The sequence below is a fragment of the Pteropus alecto genome, unplaced genomic scaffold (assembly GCF_000325575.1).
Source record: "Pteropus alecto unplaced genomic scaffold, ASM32557v1 scaffold13, whole genome shotgun sequence".
In the NCBI taxonomy this organism is placed as follows: domain Eukaryota; kingdom Metazoa; phylum Chordata; class Mammalia; order Chiroptera; family Pteropodidae; genus Pteropus; species Pteropus alecto.
In genome coordinates this window covers 739546-762056 of record NW_006434373.1, presented here as the reverse complement: position 1 = coordinate 762056, position 22511 = coordinate 739546, and the positions used below count along the sequence as shown (strand labels likewise).

At 39.2% G+C, this 22511-nt stretch overlaps 1 protein-coding gene across 1 annotated transcript in view; it reads left to right on the top strand.

Moving 5' to 3' along the window:
* Window positions 1–10: 10 nt before the first annotated feature.
* The window catches only part of CUL4A (cullin 4A), a 46926-nt gene continuing 24425 nt past the window's right edge, over window positions 11–22511 (top strand). The window contains exons 1-8 of the mRNA XM_006909349.3: window positions 11–524; window positions 1493–1608; window positions 11197–11300; window positions 15800–15869; window positions 17414–17487; window positions 20350–20512; window positions 21078–21167; window positions 22280–22362. Of these exons, the coding sequence (XP_006909411.1) occupies window positions 371–524; window positions 1493–1608; window positions 11197–11300; window positions 15800–15869; window positions 17414–17487; window positions 20350–20512; window positions 21078–21167; window positions 22280–22362 (854 nt within the window). The 5' untranslated portion in view covers window positions 11–370. The remainder of the gene's footprint in view (window positions 525–1492; window positions 1609–11196; window positions 11301–15799; window positions 15870–17413; window positions 17488–20349; window positions 20513–21077; window positions 21168–22279; window positions 22363–22511) is intronic.

Genomic DNA, 22511 nt, shown 5'->3' with positions numbered 1-22511 from the left:
CGTTCGCGCACTTTGGGTCCGCCGGCCCGCTCGGGGCGCGCCGGCCCCCGGGAGTTGACAGGACTTGGGCTCTGCCGCCCCCTCGCTGTTGCAAGTTCCACACGGACCGCGGCTGACGCGGACTGGCCGCGCTCGCGAGCCTTGGGGTCGGGGTTCGGGTCGGGGCCGGGGTAGGGTCGGGGTCGGGTCAGAGCTGGGGCCGGGTGGAGGCCGGGAGGCGGTTGGGCCGGACCGAAGCGGCGCTGACGGAGCCGAGAATTATTGAGGGGAGAGGAGAGGAGAGGCCCAGCAGCCCGTCCGCGCGGCTCCGGGAGGAGGTGGAGGAGGCGGCCGAACGGGGCGGGGCGCCCGCTGCTTCCCGGCCGCAGCCATGGCCGACGAGACCCCCAGGAAGGGCAACTTCTCGGCGCTCGTCGGGCACACCAACGGCCTCACCAAGCCCGCGTCCCTCGCGGCGGCCGCCGTCACCTCCAAGCCAGGGGGCGGCGGCGGCTCCAAGAAACTAGTGATCAAGAATTTCCGAGGTAGGTATGGGGAGCGGCCTAGGGAGAGGGTAGTTTGTGGGCCAGGAGGGGGAGAGGGCAGTCACGGAGAGGAGTCTTGGAGGCCGAGGATGGGGTCGGAAAGCTGCCCAGGACAGAGTGGTGGGGGGGCGGCCTGGGAAGAGACCACGGAAGGGCTGGAGGTGTTGAGCAGAGCGGCCGCACTGTGCCGGTTGGGGAGGGGTGGGGGCGGCGCGGTGTGGTGTCGTCTGCTGGATCCCGGTCTGTTCGGAAGTCTCCTTCACGAGTTGGCGGTCATTGGCCCAACCCCTGGGCTCTCAGTAGGTTTGGGGTCTCCGGGTACTTCCGATGAGAGCACGGGCCTTTCCGACTGCCAGCTTAAGCTGCGGTGAATGCAGCGGGTTGAGTTCACTGCTAGCAGCTTTCTCCTTAATCTATACAGTCGGTCCAACTGGAGTAAATTAGGCCAGATAATTCCGGTATTTTGATTCGCACGGCGAAGCTAGAATAAGCAGTAGCTAGTGAAGCTCTTCGTGATGTAATTTTTATTACTTCCTCCACTTTTTATCAGTTCTATCACTGTTAGTATCTCAGTAAACACTTTTGATGTAGATATAGAAATTATAAGATTATTCTTTACTTTTCTCCCAACGCCAAACAATTAACTTTAAATGTTATATAGAGCTTAGTTATTCCATGTTTATACGTTTGTAAAGTCAACTTAAGTAAAAGGAGACTACGATTTTTATGTTTTCTGTTTGTATTTACGGTAACAGTCAATATGAAATGTATTTAGCAAAACGAAGATATTGTGGTTGCATAGTTTGTAACATAAGAAATTTATAAATACATATTTTGTGTCGAGGAAAAGCTAATTTCTGTGTTCTTTATCTATGTGTCTTTTAAAGTACTTTTTTGTAGACTATTTTTTGAGAGATATATGATTGTTAGCATGCATGTCATTCCCCACTGACTATCTGGATTTACAGACCGACCTAAATTGCCTGATAACTACACTCAGGACACCTGGCAGAAGCTTCATGAGGCAGTGAAAGCCATACAAAGTAGTACCTCCATCAGATACAACCTGGAAGAGCTCTACCAGGTAAGGCTCCATGCATGGCAGAAAGTAGAGCTTGTTAGAATTTTCAGTGAGATATAAATGCAGTAGTTTCATAGGCAAGGAAAACTTCAAGACGTTTTGAGGCCAGCATCCTGTCTCTCACCTACCTGGTTGTTTTTATAGTTTTCTAACAGTTGTCCAACTCCAGTGAAATGTGATACAGATGTAGATTGTATGGTCCTTGGTATTGTTTCAGAGTCAATAATGAAGGAAATAATAGAAATCTAAGTATTTGAAGATCACTGGGAGTCCTATGACAACATGCCCCAAGTCAATGAGTGTTTTCATTTTTTGGTAGTTGCGTGATTTTTATTATCAAACTTAAGATCCTAGAAAGATATTTAAAGTTATCCCATTACAGGAGAAAGATGTGTTTCTAAGACTCACGTGATTCTTAACATTTTCCAAATATGCAGCAAGTTAATGTTATAATTCTGTTATGTTATACATAAAACTTATACTCTCACTTGTTAATACAGTCATTTTTCCCACTTCATTGTGTTTTATGACTACTTGTAATTAAAACATGCAAACAGATTTTGATACATTTAACTTAAAGTCATAATATTCCCTTTCTAATAAAAATGGTCAAAAGTACATTTTACTTTTTGGATATTCAATTTACGAGCAGACTGGTTTTTCTGATATCTTGTTTTTAAAGAATAGCCTTTGTTAACTAGTTATATCCACATTTTAGGTTGTAGTGTGATCAAATTCCTGTTAAGAGATGTAAATCTAAATTTTTTTCTGTTTATGTGAGTGATTACATTATAAAAATTATTGAAAGTACAAAGAAGAAAATTAAAACCACCTATGCTCCTACTATGCAAAGAAGACTACTATTGACACTTTGATGGACATATGTCCCTTCTTTGTCTTACATTTGTGTGAGTTTATTATATTTTTTAATCAACTTTAATAAGATAATTTACATATATATTTCAGTAAGTTTTTAACAAACATATAGTATTGTATACCTGCCACCATAACCAAGATATAGACTATTTCCATCACCTCAAAAAGTTTCCTGAGGTGCCTTTGCATTCAGTCATCTCCCCTGACACCCAGTCCTTGGCAATCACTGATTTTCTTTCTCTCAGTATATTTCACCAGTTCTAGATCTCATTTGAATAAAACCATGAATTTTATAATCTTTTATACCCAATTTCTTTTATTTAGAATAGTGCTTGTGATATTCATGCCGACTGTGTGACAGTAATTTGATTTTTTGTTGTTGTTGCTGAGTGTTATGAATACCACAGCTGGTTATCCTTTCCTCAGTTAATGGTTATTTGGGTTTCCAGTTTGGGGTTATTGTGAATAAAGCTTCTATGAAGATTAATGAATAAGTCTGTGTGTGGACCTGTATTCTCATTCCTCTTGGATAGATATCTAGGAGTAGATTCTCAGGGTTACATGGCAAGTGTATGTTTAACTCGATAAGACATTTCTTGTTTTTCAAAATGGCTACACCACTTTACACATCTACCACCAGTGTATGAGAGTTCAAGTTGTTGCACATCTATGCCAACATTTGGTATTGTCAGTCTTTTTAATTTTAGCTAATTTAGTGTAATTTCACTGTGGTTTTAATTTGCATTTCCTCAGTGATACTAAGGATTTATTTGTCCATTGCCATGCTACATAACTTTTTTAATGAAGTGTGTATTCAACTCTTTTGCTTATTTTTTATGGGGTCATTTATTACCAAATGTTTGAGTTTATTATGTATTCTGTGTACAAGTCCTATACCAGATATTTGCCTTGCAAATAGTATTTTCTCTCAGTCTGCAGCTTATGTTTTGATTCTCTTAATTATATCTTTCACAGAGCAGTTTTAAATTTTGATGGTCTTTGTATCCTTTGCTCTTTTATGGATTGTGCTTTTAGTATGTATCTGAGATCCTAAAAATTTTCTCTTGTATTTCCTTCTAAGACATCTTAGGGTTTTAGGTTTTACATTTAAGTCTATAATCTATTTCGGGTGAATTTTTGTGTATGTTTTGAGGTATAAATCTAAGTTCAGTGTCTTCCCTGTAGATGTCCAGTTCTCGTGCCATTTGTTGTAGAGACTATCCTTTCCCCCACTGAATTGCCTTTGCTTTGTCAAAAATCATTGTCCATATGCATGCAGTGATAATGAGTCTCGAAATCAGGGAGCATTGGCCCTCCAACTTTATCCTTTCTCAAAATTGTTTTGGCTATTCTAGGTCCTTTGTATTTCATATGAGTTTTAGAATCTATCAATTTCTACAAAAAGCCTGCTAGAATTTTGATGAAGATTATGTCAGTTTATAGATCAATGTGGGGAGAATTGATGTCTTGATAATATAGAATCTGCCAGTTGATCATAAGGGACAGCTCTCTGTTTATTTAGGTCTTCTTTAATTTCTCTCAGCAGTGTTTTCTAGTTCCAGTATACGGACCTTGTACAAAGTTATCCCTAAGCATTTCATATTTTTAATCTATTATAAATGGTATTATAATTTTAATTTCTAGTTTTTTAGTGGATAGAAATAGAAATGATTTCTGTATATTGATCTTGTATATTGCTACCTTGTTAACCTCACTTGCTATTTCACATAACCTTGTTATTTCTAGTAGCTTTTTGTAGATCCCATCAGATTCCCTACATAGACAATCGTGTCATCTGGGAATAGAGATTTACTTCTTCCTGATCTGCATGCCTTTTATTTCCTATTTTTGCAACACTGTGCTGTTTAGAACCTCTGGTATGGTTAATAGAAGTGGAAAAAGCAGGTATCTTTATCTTGTTCCTGATTTTAGGGGGAAAGCTTTTCATCTTTTATCATTGAGTATTTTGTTAGTTAACTATGGCTATTTCAAAAATAGCCATTATCAGGTTGAGGAGGGTCCTTCCTGGTCCTAGTTTGCTGAAAGTTTTTATCAGATACGTGTTGGATTTTGACAAAACTTATGAATACTAAAGTAATCATATAATTTTTGTTTTCTAATGTATTACATTGATTGATTTTTCAAATATTAAACCAATCTTGTGTTCCTGGAATCAGCCCTACTTGGTCATGAGGCATTACCTTTTTAATATATTGTTGGATTCGGTTTGCTTATATTTTGTTAATTTTTGCATCAGTGATCACAAAGGTAGATGGTATGTTGTTTGCTCTTTTTATAATGTCTTCGTCTGATTTTGATATCAGAGAAATGCTGATAAATGAGTTGGAAATATTCTCTCATATCATTTTCCAGAAGAGTGTGTAGAATTAGTATCATTTTTTCCTTAAATGTTTGATTCCCCTGTGAAGCCATCTTGGCTTTCTTTGTGGAAAGATTTTAAACTGCAGTATAGCCTTATTCAGGTTATCCATTTCTTCAAGTTCACTAATCTTCTGCAATGTCTAATCTTCCATTAATACCATCTGGTGTAATTTTCATTCCATGAATTGTTTTTCTCTTTGGGTATTCAGTTTGAATCACTTTTTAGATTCCCTGTTTCTACTTAGCTTTTCAACATACGAAACAGTTGTTATAGCTGTTTTATTGTCCTTCTCTGTCCATCTCACAGTTCGGGTTGCTTTTAATGGACTGATTTTTCTTCCCATTACAAGTTTTGTTTTCCTTCTGATAATCTTTGATTGGATGTCAGGCATTGTGAATTTTGACTTGTATTCCTATAAATGTTATTGAGATTTGTTCTGGACTTAAATTATTTGGAAACAGTTTGATCTTTTAAAAGTTTTTCTTTTAAGATTTGTTATGCAAGACTGGAGCAGTGTTTTGTCTAGAGCTAATTGCCCCCACTACTGAGGCAAAACCTTCCTGAATACTCTACCCAGTGTCCTGTGGTTTTCCAGTCTGGCTGGTGGGAAGGTGCTATTCCAGGCCCTGTGGGAGCACCAGACACTGTTATCTCTAAACTTTTTGGGTGGTTCTTTCCCTCCTGGCCGTGGTTATTTTCTCACACTTTTGTGCTGGTCAGTGCTCTGCTGAATACTGTAGGAAGACCCTCGTCTCCTTGCACAAGCTCTACTCTGGCTGCATCTCTTCCCTCTGGACCTTCATCTAGTAGACTCCAGCCTCAGTTCCAGGCACTTGCTCTACAGCCTGGAAACTGGATGCAGAAGCCAGAACTGTTGGGACTTGTTTGTTTCCCATCTCCCAAAGATCACTGTCTTTCATAGCCCAGAGTATACTGCTTTGAAAACCGTTGTTTCATATATTTTGTGTGTGTTTTGTTGGGGGGGGGGGCGGCATTTCAATTAGAAGTATTTGTCTAGTTTCTTTATTATGTCTTTACCAGAAGCAGTCCTAGCAGTGCCTAAACTCTCATAGATTTTTAATTTAATAAAATACTAAGTCTTAAAACTAGGGCTTATTATTCCTCTTTTCCTAGAGATTCGACTCTCTGGTATCACTTGCCCATCATCATTCTTAGCAGAATGACTTTGCCATATCTTTTACCCAGCAATATGTCTCATAATGGTCACCATAGATATTATCATAAACAGTGTTTCCAGATGCCCTGAGTGTCCACATGCATGTCTTGAGACCTTGAGGGCTAGAGATTCTTACCCCTAAATGGTATTACACATTCCAGGGGGCATCTCAGGAGGGCCTGTGTGGCAATCAGTTGATCAGCTTATAGAGGAGCATGTACTCAGGCAGGCAGGCAGGCAGGCAGGTTCCTGGTGACTCAGAGAAGTACCAGAGTCAAAGTTCATCTCTACGGTGAGGTGCTCAGATCTTATGGAAGCAAATGGGATAGAAATAGTAAGTGATATCACTGTGAAATTATTGACCACTCACTTTATCCTAATCTCCGATAAAATAAGCTAGACAGTATATTTGACCTGGTGTTTCAAAATAAAGTCTTAAGTTTCTGCTAAGGTAGTGTGGTATAAACTTTGCCAAAGACTCTTATGTGAAAGTAACAATTCTCACCAAAGTTTGAAAGTTTTTTTTAAAGGAAGTTTTCAGGATAATTTGATGGAGAAATTCATGTTTTGATATTAATCAGTTTCCTCAAAGAGGGGTTTAGTATCTCTCTATCAGGGTCTCTTATCTGCCTGTCAAGGCATCTTCTACCCCATATAGACACTTTAGAAGGCCTGCCTAGAAAGAAAACAATTACAGTGTGTCTGGTGCAGCCTGCCTATTATTTTTTTGTTACTTTGTTCTCATTTGGCAAAAAAAGGAGATTCAAAATATGGTGATAAAGTTAACAAAGACACATACTACCCATAGTCATTTTCTTCTTGTAATGAGAGGAGGAGAGTATTTTGAATGCAGAGATCTTTTTGGTCTGTTTTTAAAGATCTGAGGTTAGACTTGTAATCACACTTGCTGAAGAAAGTATTTTTGTGTGTCTTATGTCTGTTTTGGTCCTACTTGTCAGCTTAATGAGACAACAAAAAACTAAAGATTGCATTTTTGAAAAGTTTTCAGAGGAAGGCTAAGCATTAATTTCAGCCTAGTTTTGATGCACAGAAACAGACAGAGGTTCTGAGAAAAGCCATGCTATTTATCTTGAGCCATAGAGTAATATCTCTATGAGATCCTCCTACCTGGTAATAATTTAGTGAAGGAGAATGGAGTAGAGTTAGGTAGTGAATGAATTAACAAGATGGCAAAAACTGATTAGAAAAAGTGAAACAACCCAGAAAATGGTAGACAAATAGACATATTATTTGATGAACCAATTTGAGAAAGTAACAGGTTAATTAAGAGTGAATTCGACACCGTAAGTTATTCAAAAACAGGAGACTATTCAAACTAAAATGTATTAGGCCTTATAGAAAGGATTTCATAATTCAACAGCTTTCATCTCTCAGTAAAATTAGTCATTTGTATTAGGTGATTTACTTTTAATATTTGGAACTGGGAATCTATTATGCAGTCAGTGTTGGTAAATACAGCCAAAAGACTGTCACTGGTTTTCTTTAAAGCTCTCATCCTAGAAAACTTCTCTCATATTTATTCTCACTCAGTTTGAGTCCTGATTTAATTTTTACATTGTTTACTCATTTCTTAGAGGTAGGAACCTGCAAGGATAGAGCCCTGTTAGCGTATTCTCCCTGTGTGGTGAGCAGGTCACCATTTATATCAGCCTGCCTTTGAGTAGAGTCCATCTTCCCAACTATTTATTGCTTAACAAGGGACTATTGTTGATGGGGGAAATTGTTCAATCCTGAACTACTAATGTTTCTAAGAACACTGTGCTGGCCTTTTAACTTTGAAATAAAGATCGTGAGTTTTGCCTAGTGCCCCAACCAGTATATCTTTCTTTATAATAGTCATCCAGGGATGTGGTTTTACCCAGGGCTGGAGTGGGGGGATTGTTTTTCATTTTCCCTCTTCCTTTACATAAATAAGTCTTAGTACTTGCCTGCTTTTTTCCTTTATGATTTCTCACTGTGATATGTTTCACTCCTTTATCTCTCCAGTCTCAGCTTTAGCCCTATAAACATCTTTACATAAAACATATTCTTCCAGAAATGGTGCACCCTAATTTCATAAATTCACTATAGTTCTTTTTACCCCACAGCTCACTTTAATTTCACATTTTGGTATTCCGCACTTAAGGGGAAGCATTTTGTTTTAGCAGTGATGAGTGCACTTGGCGGTGAGGGTTTGATTCTACAAATAGACAAGCAGTTGATGTGGATGTGCTTACTGTTTTCCTTTAATACACTTGTCTGCCCTAATACGGGTAACCATCTGAAGAACTCGGGTGTGGTGGCCCAGCAGACCTACTGATTAGAGAGCAGCCGTGATGTGGGGAAAAGTCAGACAAGCATAGTTTTCCCACTTCGCTAAGTTAATACAAGAAAAACGTCTCTATTCTAATACAAGTAAAACCCAAGTGCTGCTGCTTCCCCACTTCCAATTAGGATTAGTTAAATTCCTTTTCTCTGTGATGACTCTTAAAAATATGAACAACAATAGCACCCTAATATGAAGCATGCAGTACAAGTCAAATTCAGTACATTATACATCTAGAGAAGGTATTTCTCAATCTCAAAATATGACTAAATCTCCAAAACTTGTTTTGGGCAAGGGGACTCCTGTTTTGTACTGCTCCTGTAACAGTACAGAAAAGTTTGCCAGGGTCCGTGCCAGTGTGGATAGAGAGCAGGGCTGCCCTCTGTCTTCTAAGGTAATGAGGTATCTGTAACATGAAAATACCAGCAGTGACTCAGCAAAAGACATGGAGAAATAACAGCACCAACAGCAAGCCTGGGTTACCCCGGGGTTTGGCTACTTGTTTTAAGAGGTCTCCAAATTACCAGTTTTAAAAACAATTAATCTCAGTGTGCTTCACATTAAATAGTATGTGCCAAACAGGACATAAACGAGAAAGAGGTGGTTATGAAATTCAACAATGACAACGTGTCACAACTAGGAAAAGATTGTTTTGAGGACATTGACTCCTGATTCAGAAATTAGAGCATTCAGAAAATGGTTCTAATAAGATGTTCCATGAAGGACATGTATCACTAAGCTGATCCTGATTTTTACCAAAGAAAATACATTTTATACATGGATAATATTAAAACTTATTTTGTAGTAATTTTGTTTTTGGAATTCTCTTAACAATTAACTAATGGAGCAAAAGCCTTTGTTGTGAGCTTAGCCTGGGTTTTTTGGTTTGTTTCTTTCTTTCGTGGTGTTACATCTTGTTATCGATGGTTAAATCCAAACATGGGGGAATTAATATATATTAAAGTAATATTTCTCTTAAATTTATATCATCTTTATTTCATAAGTAAAATGTGTTAATGAGTTTTATAAGATTATGAAAGGCTTCCATTAGTGCTGAAGTAACAAACTTGGGAAAAAAACTTAGGATATATTTAATTATAAACTTGTAACCAAAAGTCACAGTATTTATGTAAGGTTCAAGTAAGAGTGTAGTTGCAAGCAGGTAGAAATATATGCTTAGAGAATTTAAATGACTTTTCCAAGATGATATAACTAGAGGCTAATATATACTTCTTCTAATTATCTTTCCTCTGGCTCACACACCTCTTCAAATGTATGCTTCCCCTTCCCCCACCCGTAAACAGATTAGATCCAGACTAAGCATGCAGAGAAATTGAAGGAAAAATTTAGGCTAACTTGCTGCAAGTGCTTCTGTGGATTGCTCCACTATTGACAATATGCCATAAGCCAGCTTTAATCAGAGGAAGGTTATCCTGGATTTTTAAGAGAAGAAAGGATACTAGATCTTTCACTAAATTATAAAGACATGACTACAAAGTGATGGAATTGAATGAAGGCTTTGAGAAAAGAATTGAAGGATGTAAAAACAAAACACAGATAGGAACCCTTTATTTCTCTAGTAAGAATATGTAGAGGAAAGGTTGTATTTTTATGTTATTGTTATAATAAACTTAATAGAAAACAGCTTATAATTTTTAAATTATTGTCATTCCACATTCATTTTTGACCCTTGTAAATGTGCGTGTTTTATATGTTAGTAATTACTGTCTTTATTTAATTTAGGATACATGTAGCAATTCTAATATTAAATATTGGAATTATTAATACTTATAATTATTGCTACAATGTAAAAATTTAAGTTACTTTTTTCTCTTGGGAATATAATATTGATTTTCGACTCTAAAGTGTTTCTATTCTGTATTTCACATATTTTTTAAATAGTTCAAAACTAAGTAGAAAAACTACATTTGAGTTTATAGTATTTTATATTTGGATTGAATGAGATGTTGGTTTTATACATGAGATTTTAAAAAAATTTATTAGAACTGGTAAAAACATACATTTTTTTTTGATGTGGATAAAAATATTTTAAGAAAAACAGTTCTTCAAAAACTTGTTTTTTCATTAATTTAAAACAAATTTAAGAAAATTGTACATTTAACCTGAAGAAAAATAAGTAAGAAACAGTTCGACCTGGCCTTTGTCACCTGGGCATATGAGACGTTTTTTTTCCTTCAGCTCATTATGGACAGAATCATTGCACTGTCCATAAAAGTGAAAGGAACTGGAATTTCTGTTTTTCTCCTAGCTGTTTGGAAGGTAGTCACTGAGGGTCTGGAGCAGTGATTTCTTACCCTGGTTTCACATTATAATCATCAGAATAAACTCATACGTATTCCTATGGCCCGCACCTTGGACTAATGAATCCAGAAACAGGGCTGTAGGGGTCAAACTTGTTTTGAAGTCCGTGGGTGACTGTGTCATGCAGCCAGTTTTAGAGACTATTGTAGTAGGAAAAGGAGTATCATGAGATACTTAAACACGGTGCAGGCACACCACCTGGGTTTCTAGGTATCATGGGGCTATCATAGGTGAGCCATTGAATCTGAGTTCCATGTTAACTATCACTAAGTACCATTTTTACCAAACTATTACTAGATTCCACTGTTCGAACAATAATTGCCCTAAACTTATATGTAATCGTTTATTTGTAGATTACTTAAGTATGGGGGGGAGAGGTGTTTCACATAAATGATTATAGCTGCATATAATTATGTAAGTGCTTTGGTTATGATTATAGCTATATATACAAATAGATATTTTAAATGTTATTTGTAGTGAATAATTCATTATTCCTTTTGTTTTTAGGCTGTCGAAAATCTCTGTTCTCACAAAGTTTCCCCAACACTCTATAAGCAGCTACGCCAGGTTTGTGAAGATCATGTCCAAGCACAAATTCTTCAGTTTAGAGAATATCCTTTTATTGTCTCATGAAGTTTCTATTCATTATCTAAATATTTTGGAACTGAACATTAATAAGATAAAGAACTAATGAATATCCTTAATATTAAAACAATAGCTTTTTAAATTCCCTTTTATTTACAGAACCAAAACCTTACATTTGTTTCATACAACCTAATAAAATAGATTTTCTTAAGTGGAATTTTACCGTTTATATCTATTTGCTAATCAGATTAAAGCAAAATGGTGTCCTTTCATTGAGTCTGGTTGGAGTATTTAGGAAAAGGTCTGAAGAATGTCTTAAACTTTGAGTATTCCTATTCTTTATTGTTGTAAAAACCCATCTGTATTACTTTTCTATGATGTATAACAAATAAGCACAAACTTGGCTAGTACTCATTTCTCAGCCCACAGTTGCATAGGTCAAGAATAGTAGCTTAGCTCAGTGGGTTCTCTGCGCAGGGTCTCCCAGGTCAGAATCGCCAGACCTGTGGTCTTTCCTGAGGCCAGGCTCATCTTCTAGGCTCATTTAGGTGTTGGTAAAATTCACCTTCCTCAAATCAATTATAGGACTGAGGTCGCTCTCAGCACCCAGAGACCACCCTTGATTTCTTGCCACAAGGTCCCTTCTCTGACAACATGGTTATCTGCTTCTTCTGGGCCAAGAGGAAAATCAACCTCTCTGGTCTGCCAAGACAGTCTTACATGATAAAACCCATGATATTCACAGCCCCCTTATAATCAAAGGGAGAAAGTTATAGGGAGGGGAATCTTAGAATTTTGCCATCTATAACTAGATGTCGATCAGGGGAACTCTGAGCTCTTTAGCATCCTAGACAATCTTTTACAACCTGGCCTCCATCTAGGACCCCTCCTATTATAGCCACCCACATGTCTCATTGGGTGAGAATTAGAAAGTGGGCTTGTAATTGCAGACAGTCTGCTCGCAACTGCAATTTTCTGGGCCCCTGTTTCTTCATTTGTGAAATTAGGTAGTTGGAGCATGCTCATTTCTAAGTTTTCTTATAGCTGAAGGAATTTTTTTCTCTCCCATTACCCTCATCTTGAGAAACTGAAGCATTGAAAGCTTATTAAAACCTTTCTTAGCAGCCACCGCGGTTCTGTTGCCTGACATCGAGGCTCTTGATTATCCATGATGATGAAGCCCACCAAGGTCCACAGTATCATGTGTTTGTTTAGGACAGTATTTGTAGTTCTCTCCATAAATGGGTCAGTGAAGTCAATTCTGATTCTGTTGTATTGACATCTGTAAACACACCTCTACAGTATTTTCTGGCAAAGGTCTGTCTGAAAGATTGTGAAGTCATTCAGGATAATGGTGACCACGCTTTTGGCCTTTTGGAACCTGGCCAGCGTGTACCATGTCTGAGGCATCCTCTGAAGACACATTCAGATGCCCCATGTACCTCAGTGTCACAGGTCAGGAATCATGATGTCTGGGTTCAGGAATCCATATCCAGGATATTGGCATTTGAAAAGTGGCCTGACATCCAGGCTTGCTGGAAGTCATCAGATTCCCAAGTCTTCTCTCCAAGACAGGCACTAGTAAGGGTGAACTGGTGAACCAGCCACCACACAGTGTAGAAGTATGTACTATGTACCTAGGCTTGATTCATGAATTCTTCAAAATAGCAAACTGTCCTCAGAATCTAAACTTGTAAATAACTATAGACAAAACTCACTTTTTCCTTCCTCTGATTCAGCTTTACAGCTGTGCAGCTTTGGTTAGCTATGCTGGTTAGAACTGCTGGTTCGTCTGGGGCATCAGTGGTCGATCACACACAAAAACTGTGCATTCCTCCAAACAGAAGGATGCATAAGGAAATAAAGAAGCCTTTGCTGTTAAGGAGTTCATGAAGCTGCACCATTACCTCTAAGCCGGTCTTCATAATCTATGCTGATGCCAGCAGGCTTTGAGCTTCTATACAGAGGCCCTCTGCCCATACTCACATGACTGATGTGCAGTTAGGACACATGGAGCACTTGCCGGCAATAGGCTAGCTTTGCACATTTGCACAGCACTCCACGTTATAGGTACCCTCAGTCAAAGAGCCTAAAACCACATAGCAGGTGAGTGGCCCTGGGTTAGTGCTAGGATTCAGAGATGCATGTGACATAGTTTCTGCTGCCATGGGCATTGTAGACTAATGAGGGAGGCAGTAATTAAGTAGTCCAAAATATGAACTTTAATAAATACTAGAAAATAAAATGTGATTCTTAGCTATTATAACAAGGGGACCTAATGTAGGTGAAGGGTGTCAAGTGGTGAGTAACCACTACTGGTCTGTTATGGTATCATTATCTCCTGCTCTCCCTACTGCTGCATGGGCAACTCTTTCTTGCTGGAATTAGAAAAGCTTGGTAACTCAGTTTAGAAAATGTGGGCAAAAATGAGACTGACGTTTTCAACTCCAGTGTAAGCACTGTCTTTATGTTTTTTTCTTTCTTTTTTTCATCAATGCGATCACACATATATGTAGTTTTTTCCATGGTATATTATGAGCATTTTACCCCTGGATTTTTGTTATTTGATGTTTGAAAACTTACCTAACTCACTTTAGGAGACTGTGTAAATCCTTTAACTAGAATGGGCTCTTCTCTGAAATGAGAAGAAGGATGGTTATTGGAGAACCTATCTGAAGAATAAACTGTTGACAAGCTCTCAACATGTTTCTATGTCTTAGATCCTGAGAGTATTCATGTGAGACTTTGTGGCTATATTTATAGATTAGGGTCTGGAACTGGTTTTGATATTTAGAATGCTGGAGATCAGTAGATGCCACACTGTTTGGTATTAGCTTACCATTTCATAGTTTTTCCCACAGGAAATGACAGAAAGTTAAAAATGTATATTGATTTTACCCGGTTCTTTAAAGAAAAGTATCTTTCCATCCTAATGAAACCCTGTACCAGGTAGAACTCTGCATTGCTTAGCTGCAGCACCTGAGCCACCTGATGGTGTCAGATTGACTGGTGTGGGTTTAACACTGTGCAGCCTTGCAGACTATGTGACTGTTCATGGAGACCTACCAGGGTATCCATCACAAGGCAAATGCCTCATTTCCAGCACTGGGTGCCAGAGCTGCCAGGTTGCTGCCATGGTTGCACCTGTCTAAATATGATTGTGACTGATTCTTTGTCTTTTTCAGACTGTCCCATATAAATTTCAAATACAGTGGGCCATTATATTTTGAGCAATTGTAAAAGAGTTCTTCTAGAATAATTTGTAAATCATTGAACTATTAGGTCTTTGCTATGACTCACTATTTTTAATTTATTAGCAATGCCTCAATAGAAAATAAGATGTTTGGCCAGGACCACTGTGGTTGTGGTCAACTACCCTAAGTAGTATGTCAAAGATACAAATGTGCCTGTGAGTCCCTCCACTGCGCTCCTTCTTTTCCCTTCTCAAAGTCCTGACTGGTATCCTGCCTTCCACTGGCTACATCTCCCTCTGTCAAACCTCCCTGCCAACTGAAGACTTCCCAACACCTATCTGATTTTACACATCACACACTGGCTGGTGTGTTTTTTCTCCTCTCTACATGCTAATCATTTTATATTCAACCTCACAACAGCTCAGAGGGGTGTGTTCTGCTCACACGGAGGGACTGAGGCCTAGGGAAGTTTATTTGTCCAGTGTCATAGAGCTGGTAGAGCAAGACTGAAGCCCAGGAAATCCGTGTCTTTTCACTTCAGCAAGCTATTTTGTTCATCTGTACAAAGGGAATAATGTCTGTGTTGTGTGGTAGGGAAGATTAAATGAGCACAGATATGAAAAGCGCTTTGTAAACCATAAAGTAGTATGTAAACATTTATGACTATTCAGCTTTGGAAAAACCTGTGAAGGCACTTGGCCCTGCTTTGCTCTAGGAGCCTATATTCAGTTTTTTCCCCCTATAAACAGCATTTTGAGTGTTTCTTTAAAAACATTGTAAGAGTCAATCTGAAAGTTTTCCTAATTTGGTGAGTGAATGAGCCTCGATGTCAGTTTTCAGTGAGACTAGAAGTTAAAGTTGAACCTTAGCCATTTTCCTGCAGCCACCAGTCTACTGGTACTGTTAGTAATTGGCCTTACCACCAGGACAGTGTCTCCAGGAACTCAGGTATAGGATTAGGTCAAGATCTGTTCTTTTTGGTGTAGGGCCTTTGGTTCAGGAACCCAGGACCATGGAGCCTATGGCCTGGTTGTTAGTTTCAGCTGGCAAAGCTCTGAAAGTAACCTGGCAGTGAAGTGCTACAAGAAAGAGGGGAAACTGGAAAGGGGGCAGTAAGAGATGAAAGACGAGCATGCAGGCAGGGATAATTACAACTAGGTAATGAGACGTGGAGATAAGAGAAACTACATTTATAATTTTTGAACTTCTAGTCTTGCGGTATTCTGATTACTAACTGATACGTTGTAGTCTGTGGTGAAGAGCTAAAATTAAGGGTTAAAATTACAATAAATTGGCCAAGATTTCTAAAGTTTTCCTTAGCAGGTCTGCACAGACTCACTAGATAGTGTTTTATTTTTAAAGAAGATTAACACGTGCTGGCAAGATCATTGCAGACAAATGGTAAGTATATTGACTCGTTTTATTAATGCTGCTTTTATATGTGGTGCACTATCCCTGAATTTTAATCGGTACTGCTTTTTTTATGTCTAATCTCACTTCCTCTTCCTCTTTGGTCTTATTCATTCTCTGATTTAGTTAGAAAGGAGATACGAGTAGCTAGGAGTATATGCGCTCTTTGAATCTAGCTTTTTTTATTATTATTTTTTTAAAATCAAAGCCAGACCTCATATATCTTTCCTCACCCACCTAGGGATGGTGTGCAACAGATTGTGAGCTGAGATAGGGAAATTGTGTTTGGGATTCTGCTTTGGGTCAAATGCTGCCATTTAGTTCCCATGTAGTTAGGCAGCAGAGTAGATAAAAGCTATCAGGGTGAACTCTGGTCTTCCATGAGCTCTGCTCTTCTATAATGAGGCTAACTTGGCCTTCAAACCAACCTGTCAAATGATAGCTGACAGTACCCATAATACCTGAATGGGTTTCTAAGTTTTTTCTTAATCCTAGCTTATGACTGATGATCAAGCCTGAATTCTAAAACTTTCTTGTAGCTATACAACCCAAAGTCTTAGATTTTTAAATGTATTGATTCTAGTTTGATTTTATGTATACGTTTTTAGTGTGACCTCGCTATTAATTATGTAAGTAAGAAAAAAGATAGTATCAGTAGCTTTCCTAAGTAAGTTGAATTCTTTTGTTTCTTACATGAAGTAGGAGATAATGACTGTATCTCTGTTCTGGGCCAGGCACCTGGTAGATGGTAGAAATAGATGAATGTCTCTTGGGAAAGTTTTGTTTATGTGTGTAAGAAAACTTCTCCATCAGAGTCTGGTAAGTTCTATGGTAGGAGAATTACAGGGTTACAGCATGCATGTTAGCATGGCGAAGGAATGTGGCTGATTATCCTGCATTCTTCTCGCTCTGCTTGCAAAGTAGTATGCAATACATATACCTGGGCAAGAGCCTCGTTTTAATGTAACAAGAGCTAATTGTTTAAAAAGCTTAAAGCATCTAGATTTACTACATCGGTCAGGAAATGACCAGATTTCAAAGGAATCCTTTCCAGAAGTCCCCAACCACCAGGCTGCAGACCGATACTGGTCCTTGGCGTGTTAGGAACTGGGCTGCACAGCATGAGGTAAGCGGCAGGCGAGCGAGCAAAGTTTCATCTGTATTTGCGGCCTCTTTCCAGCACTAGCATCACCACTTCAGCTCTACCTTAGATCATCGGGCATTAGATTTTCATATGAGCACTGGTCCCTGATGCCAAAAAGATTGGAGATCCCTGCTTTAAGCTAAGTACTTTTAAATCCCTACAGTTATAGATTTTCTGGATAAAAGAGATGAAAGACAAACACCAAGAGGAACTTTAATTACATTTAGAGGGAAAAAATAAATCATAACGGTCTGTCTTGGTGGGGAACATCTTTTCATTAGGAAACAATTATTGTTAGATTTGAGAAACTTAGCACAGTTATAGTTCGAAAGGCCTAATCTTGAATATTTTCTTGGTAAGATACATAAATAAATTATTTTCTAATTTCCAGATCATGATCAGAAGCATTTTCCTGTTTTTGGATCGTACTTATGTACTTCAGAATTCCATGCTTCCTTCTATATGGTGAGTCTCCTAGTCCGGACAGCTGTATCTGCTGCTATAAGTAAAACCACATGTTTTACTTGTGTCTTCCACTGGTTAATTTTATGACGTGTATCTGGTCATTCGTCTGTCCTTTATGTGAGCCAAAATCACTTATGCACACATCCAGGTCCCAGTGGATCTTAATCCTGGAGTGTCTCCATCACCTGTGAAGGTGACAGGGTGGAGCTAGGGCAGGCTGAGTCAGGAGGAGCAAGTTCTGGCACATTCTCCAGCTTGCAGTGAGTGTCAACAGTGGAGGCAGAAGGCAAGCACAGAAGTACTGTGTGAAGCCATGTTTCTGTAACTGGGCTCTGGACTTCAGTACCATCTGGAGCCAGTGGCACACTGCTCACCTCTGCTATGAGGGAAAGTCTGAGAGACTCAGTTAGTCTCTCTGGTGGCTAGAGTTTGAGCCTGGAATGGCTCCTTTCAGTGGTCTGGCGAAACTCTGAGAAAGACTGACTGCTGGTGAGGTCATGACCCTTGAGGTCTTAAAGCATCCTCACATGCTTCCCCATCCTGCTGACCATCAAAGGACACAGGGGCCTAGTTTCATTCAGGATATTGAGGTCTGTCATTTCAATCTGCTTGTCACACATCACCTTTTAGAGACAGTATAAATTAGGTTCTCCTCCCCCATATTACTCTGGGTCCCTAGTCACTGACTTCTAATAGCCTTTGCTGATGCCCTTCACCTCTCTGCCCCACTACGCTAAGTCTTTGTACTGCTGCCTCTAAAGAGCCATGCCTGACTTGAACAAAAAGCCTATCTTTATTCTCATCCTCGGCTTCTTCTTTTGTTGATATAGAAGTTTATTCTCTCATTTAGAAGTGATGTACACTCTCATTACCTTTAAACCTGAGTTCTTTAAAAAGTTGCTTTCTTTTCCAACTTTTTGTCCATCTTTTCACACTAACCTAAAGCAATGTGATTTCTCCTTTCACCACATAGAAACTACTCTTGCCTAAGATATTGGTGATCTCCTGGTTACCAGATTCCAGTAACATTTTTGTCTTTATTTTATATAACTTAATTGTGCAGCTTTGGACATACCCTCTTTATTGAAATTCTCCCCTTCCATAATACTACTTTCCCTCTTTGTCCCTCGTACCTCTCTGATCCTCTGACTCCTGCACATCTCATACTAGAGACCCACAGATGTCTGCAATAAGGCAGGCACTGCACAGAAAAGATAGCTTTTATTCAGAGAAATGATAAGGTAAAACTGATCACAGCAAATCATAAAGCTCCTGCTGTGTGCAAAGCCTTGTTCTAAGTGCTTTGTCACCTACTAATTTACTTAATCCTTAGAACAGTTCTATAAGGGATAACTGTTATTGTCCCCATTCTATAATTGGAGAAACCAAGGCACAGAGAGTTCAAATAACTTGTTATACCTGTGTCGTTGGGCTACCTAGCCTGAACTCTTAACTTGTAAATGTGGTTTATAATGTAGCCATGTCATACAACCTATCTGAACATTGCTTATAACCTAAAGTAAACTATACCACACTTAGTCCACCGCAACAGGCAAAAAAACTGAGCATAATTGTGCGGTATGAAAAGAATCATGGCGAGGGTATGTGAGAAACGCACAGGGAAGGACAAGGAAGGAGAAGTAAGCCTTGACCCAAGCTTTGCAGAATGAGCAGGAGTGGTTAGATAGTTAGAAAGAAGCCGTAGAGAAAAGGAAGCCCATTCTGGACACAGGATAGCAGCATGCCCAGACACTTCCTGCCTGGCCGTATGTGAAGTATTTCAGGGGCATAAAACAATACATGTGATCCCCATTGAGTGTTATAAAAGGACATGCACAGAGAAATTAAACTCCTTGCCTTAAAGTCACAGCAAGCAAGTGTGTGGTAGGGCCAGGATTCAAGCCCAGGTGGCTGGCTTGAGCCCACGTGCTGACCACTCAACTTTACTGCTCTGTCTTCAGTGGTCAGCTAAAGTACACTGAAGATTGCAACCCACTCCTTCTCCAGGGAATGGGAAAGAGCCATTGTGATTGCGGGGCCCGGTACAGGAAAAGGTTCTCCAACACAGAGAAGGCTTCCTAGAACCTATGCTCACCAGCATACACAATGCTGACCATGACTGCCACTCGCTGTTAATACCACTTAACACCGCTGCCACCATTCTTATACCACTACTGCTCACTACCACTCTCTGCCACCACCGCCACCGCCGCCGCCACCACTCACTGCTCACCACCTCCATCTTCACCACTACCACTGCTCACTATTCAGCCACTACTACCACCACTCACCACCCCTGATCACCACTACCATTTCTAATCACCACTACCACCACTCACCACCACCTACCACCATTACTACTAACCTTTGCTACTGCTCACCACCATTAATCACCACTACCACCACCACTGCCCCTGAGCTGCCCGTTCACGAGACCCGGCTTGGCCTAGGCATCTGAGTTTTGTCCCCCTATCTCAGTATTTGGCACCTAGGGAACCTGGAGTGGTGTTTTGGCAAAGCACGGAGTCTGTTCTTATATGTATTTTGTGGATAGTAACAGCTGAATTTCTATTCATGTGCTTTTCAATGACACACCTGACCTAGTAACACCTCAGCACTCCTCTTGTGACAATTGCCTGACCTACTCCAAGAAAATAGCCTTGATAAGGAAGGAAATAAAAGGTATTCTAGGCTGACCAAAACTGAAAATTAAAGTAATAATAATAGTAATAATTCTTGATACCTGGATTTAGAGAATTAGCAAATGAATAAATTTGGGATGATACAATGTAGCTGGAGCTTCCCCTAAAACTTCCAAAAAGTGAAACTAAAATATAGTTTTGTTTTTTACTGTTTATACAGGGATATGGGATTAGAACTATTTAGGAACCATATTATTAGTGATAAAATGGTTCAGAGTAAAACTATTGATGGAATTCTGCTATTGATTGAACGAGAGAGAAGTGGTGAAGCGGTTGACCGAAGCTTGTTGCGGAGTCTGCTGAGTATGCTCTCTGATCTTCAGGTAGATACCTTATTGTTCTACATGTACCAATAACTTTTAGTAGCTTATAAGAAAAAAAACTTGGATCTCTGCCTAACTACTTACACCAAAATAAATGGATGTATCAAAGATTTAAGTGCAAAAAATGAAATCATAGAAATATTTGTTGAAAATATGGAAGTTTTTCAACCTTTGGAAGGGAAACGACTCAGGCTAACACCACACCAGAGTCCACAAAAGAAAAGAACCCTCACAACATGGACCTAGCATTCCTGAGAAAAAGGGCAAGGGCATGGCGGCACTCACAGAGAAGAGCAGTGAAGTAGTCTGGGCTGCTTTGGTTAGCTGAGTAGAGTTCAGCCAGCCAGGAATCAACTGACCAGAGGTCAGCTTAGCCTCCAGGGTCAGCCACACTGGAGTTGGCTGAGCCAGCCTGCTGAGGCCTCAGCAGTGGAATGGCAGGTACAGGCAGCTTATTAGTGCAAGTCACTACAGCCATGCTCCCTCAAAATTTGGACTACACCAGCACTTCAAAAAGTAGGAGTTTTTTTATTGTAATCGATCAGTAACTCTGTTTATTTCTTAGGTATATAAAGATTCGTTTGAACTGCAATTTTTGGAAGAAACTAATTGTTTATATGCTGCAGAAGGCCAAAGGTTAATGCAAGAAAGAGAGGTGAGACTGAAATGTTTCTGAATTGCCTTATTTCATTTTTATAGATATGCATCTAAGTGTAATTTCTAAATGTTTGTCTTTTCACACATGCAAACATTTTATTGAAAGTCTTTTGAAGGCTACAATCTAGCTGAAATCCCTAGTAAAGAGCTTCATTCTTATTATAGTAAGGATATAATTTCTTTTCCTTAACTTAGAAACTTTTTTTGCCCTCTCCACAAATAAGAAAGCCAGTAAGATAGCTTCTGAAATACATAAAGGAACTCAAGTTGATGCAATAGGATAAAGGTAAATCTAAAATATAAAAGGTAAATCTAAGACATGAAAAATTTTTACCTGAGGCATTGAAAAAATTACCCAGAAAAGCCATGTGAAAAAAATAGTAATATGAACCCAAAAAACTTGACAACCAGTTTTATACAGTCCTGAAGGAAGCCCCATGGGACTATCACCCAAATGTCCCTTGTTACTGCATAGGATACACCTAACCATTGGTTCTTTCATCCTAGTTTTAAAGAGAGTTTCATGTCAGGTACTAGGCCTGGCTGCTGCCGCTAGATCAGAACCTTGAAGACCCATGTTATGGGGCCTTGGCTCTTTTGTCAGATGACAGCAGGGACGTCCTTTTCCCCTGGAAATGTGAAGTGCATTTTGAGATGTTTTGCAACACTGTTTGATGACCTCAAATGAACAGCCAGCCTACTGATTAGCTTTTGCTGAACCCTTTGTGTGTTGAGCCATGAGGTACCATTAGGCTCTGTAACCTCTGACCTAGTTGCTATTGCTCACCTGTCCATGGGGCCTCAGTGACGGAGGGACCTGTGACGTCAACCCTGGGACATCATTGTGAACAGGGCACAGCAATGCAGTGCTGCTTTGGCCCTAATTCTAGGGATTAATTTTAATCTCTAGAATTGAGTTTAAGAAAACTTTCTTCTGTGTATCCTCTCACCCTGCATACACTTCCCACCTTACTCCCCTATCCCCATTAATCTGTGTTAATATATTCTGCTTGTTAAAATACAGTTTTATAAGGAAAACAATATTTCATTGTCTTGAGTAAAATCAAGAATCTTTTTGTTACTGACATGTTTAAATGTTTTGTTTGGAAGGTTCCGGAATATCTTAACCATGTAAGTAAACGTTTAGAGGAAGAAGGAGACCGAGTAATCACATATTTAGACCACAGCACACAGTAAGTACTGTTCATTTATTTAGTTTTTTGCAATTTGATCATAGCTGAAACCTTTTCCTGGCTGGTTATTGAAATAAATGGTATCATTGTAGACTCACGCATTACTATCTGAGGCTATTTTTGCTCTTAACACATTTTGCTTATATTAT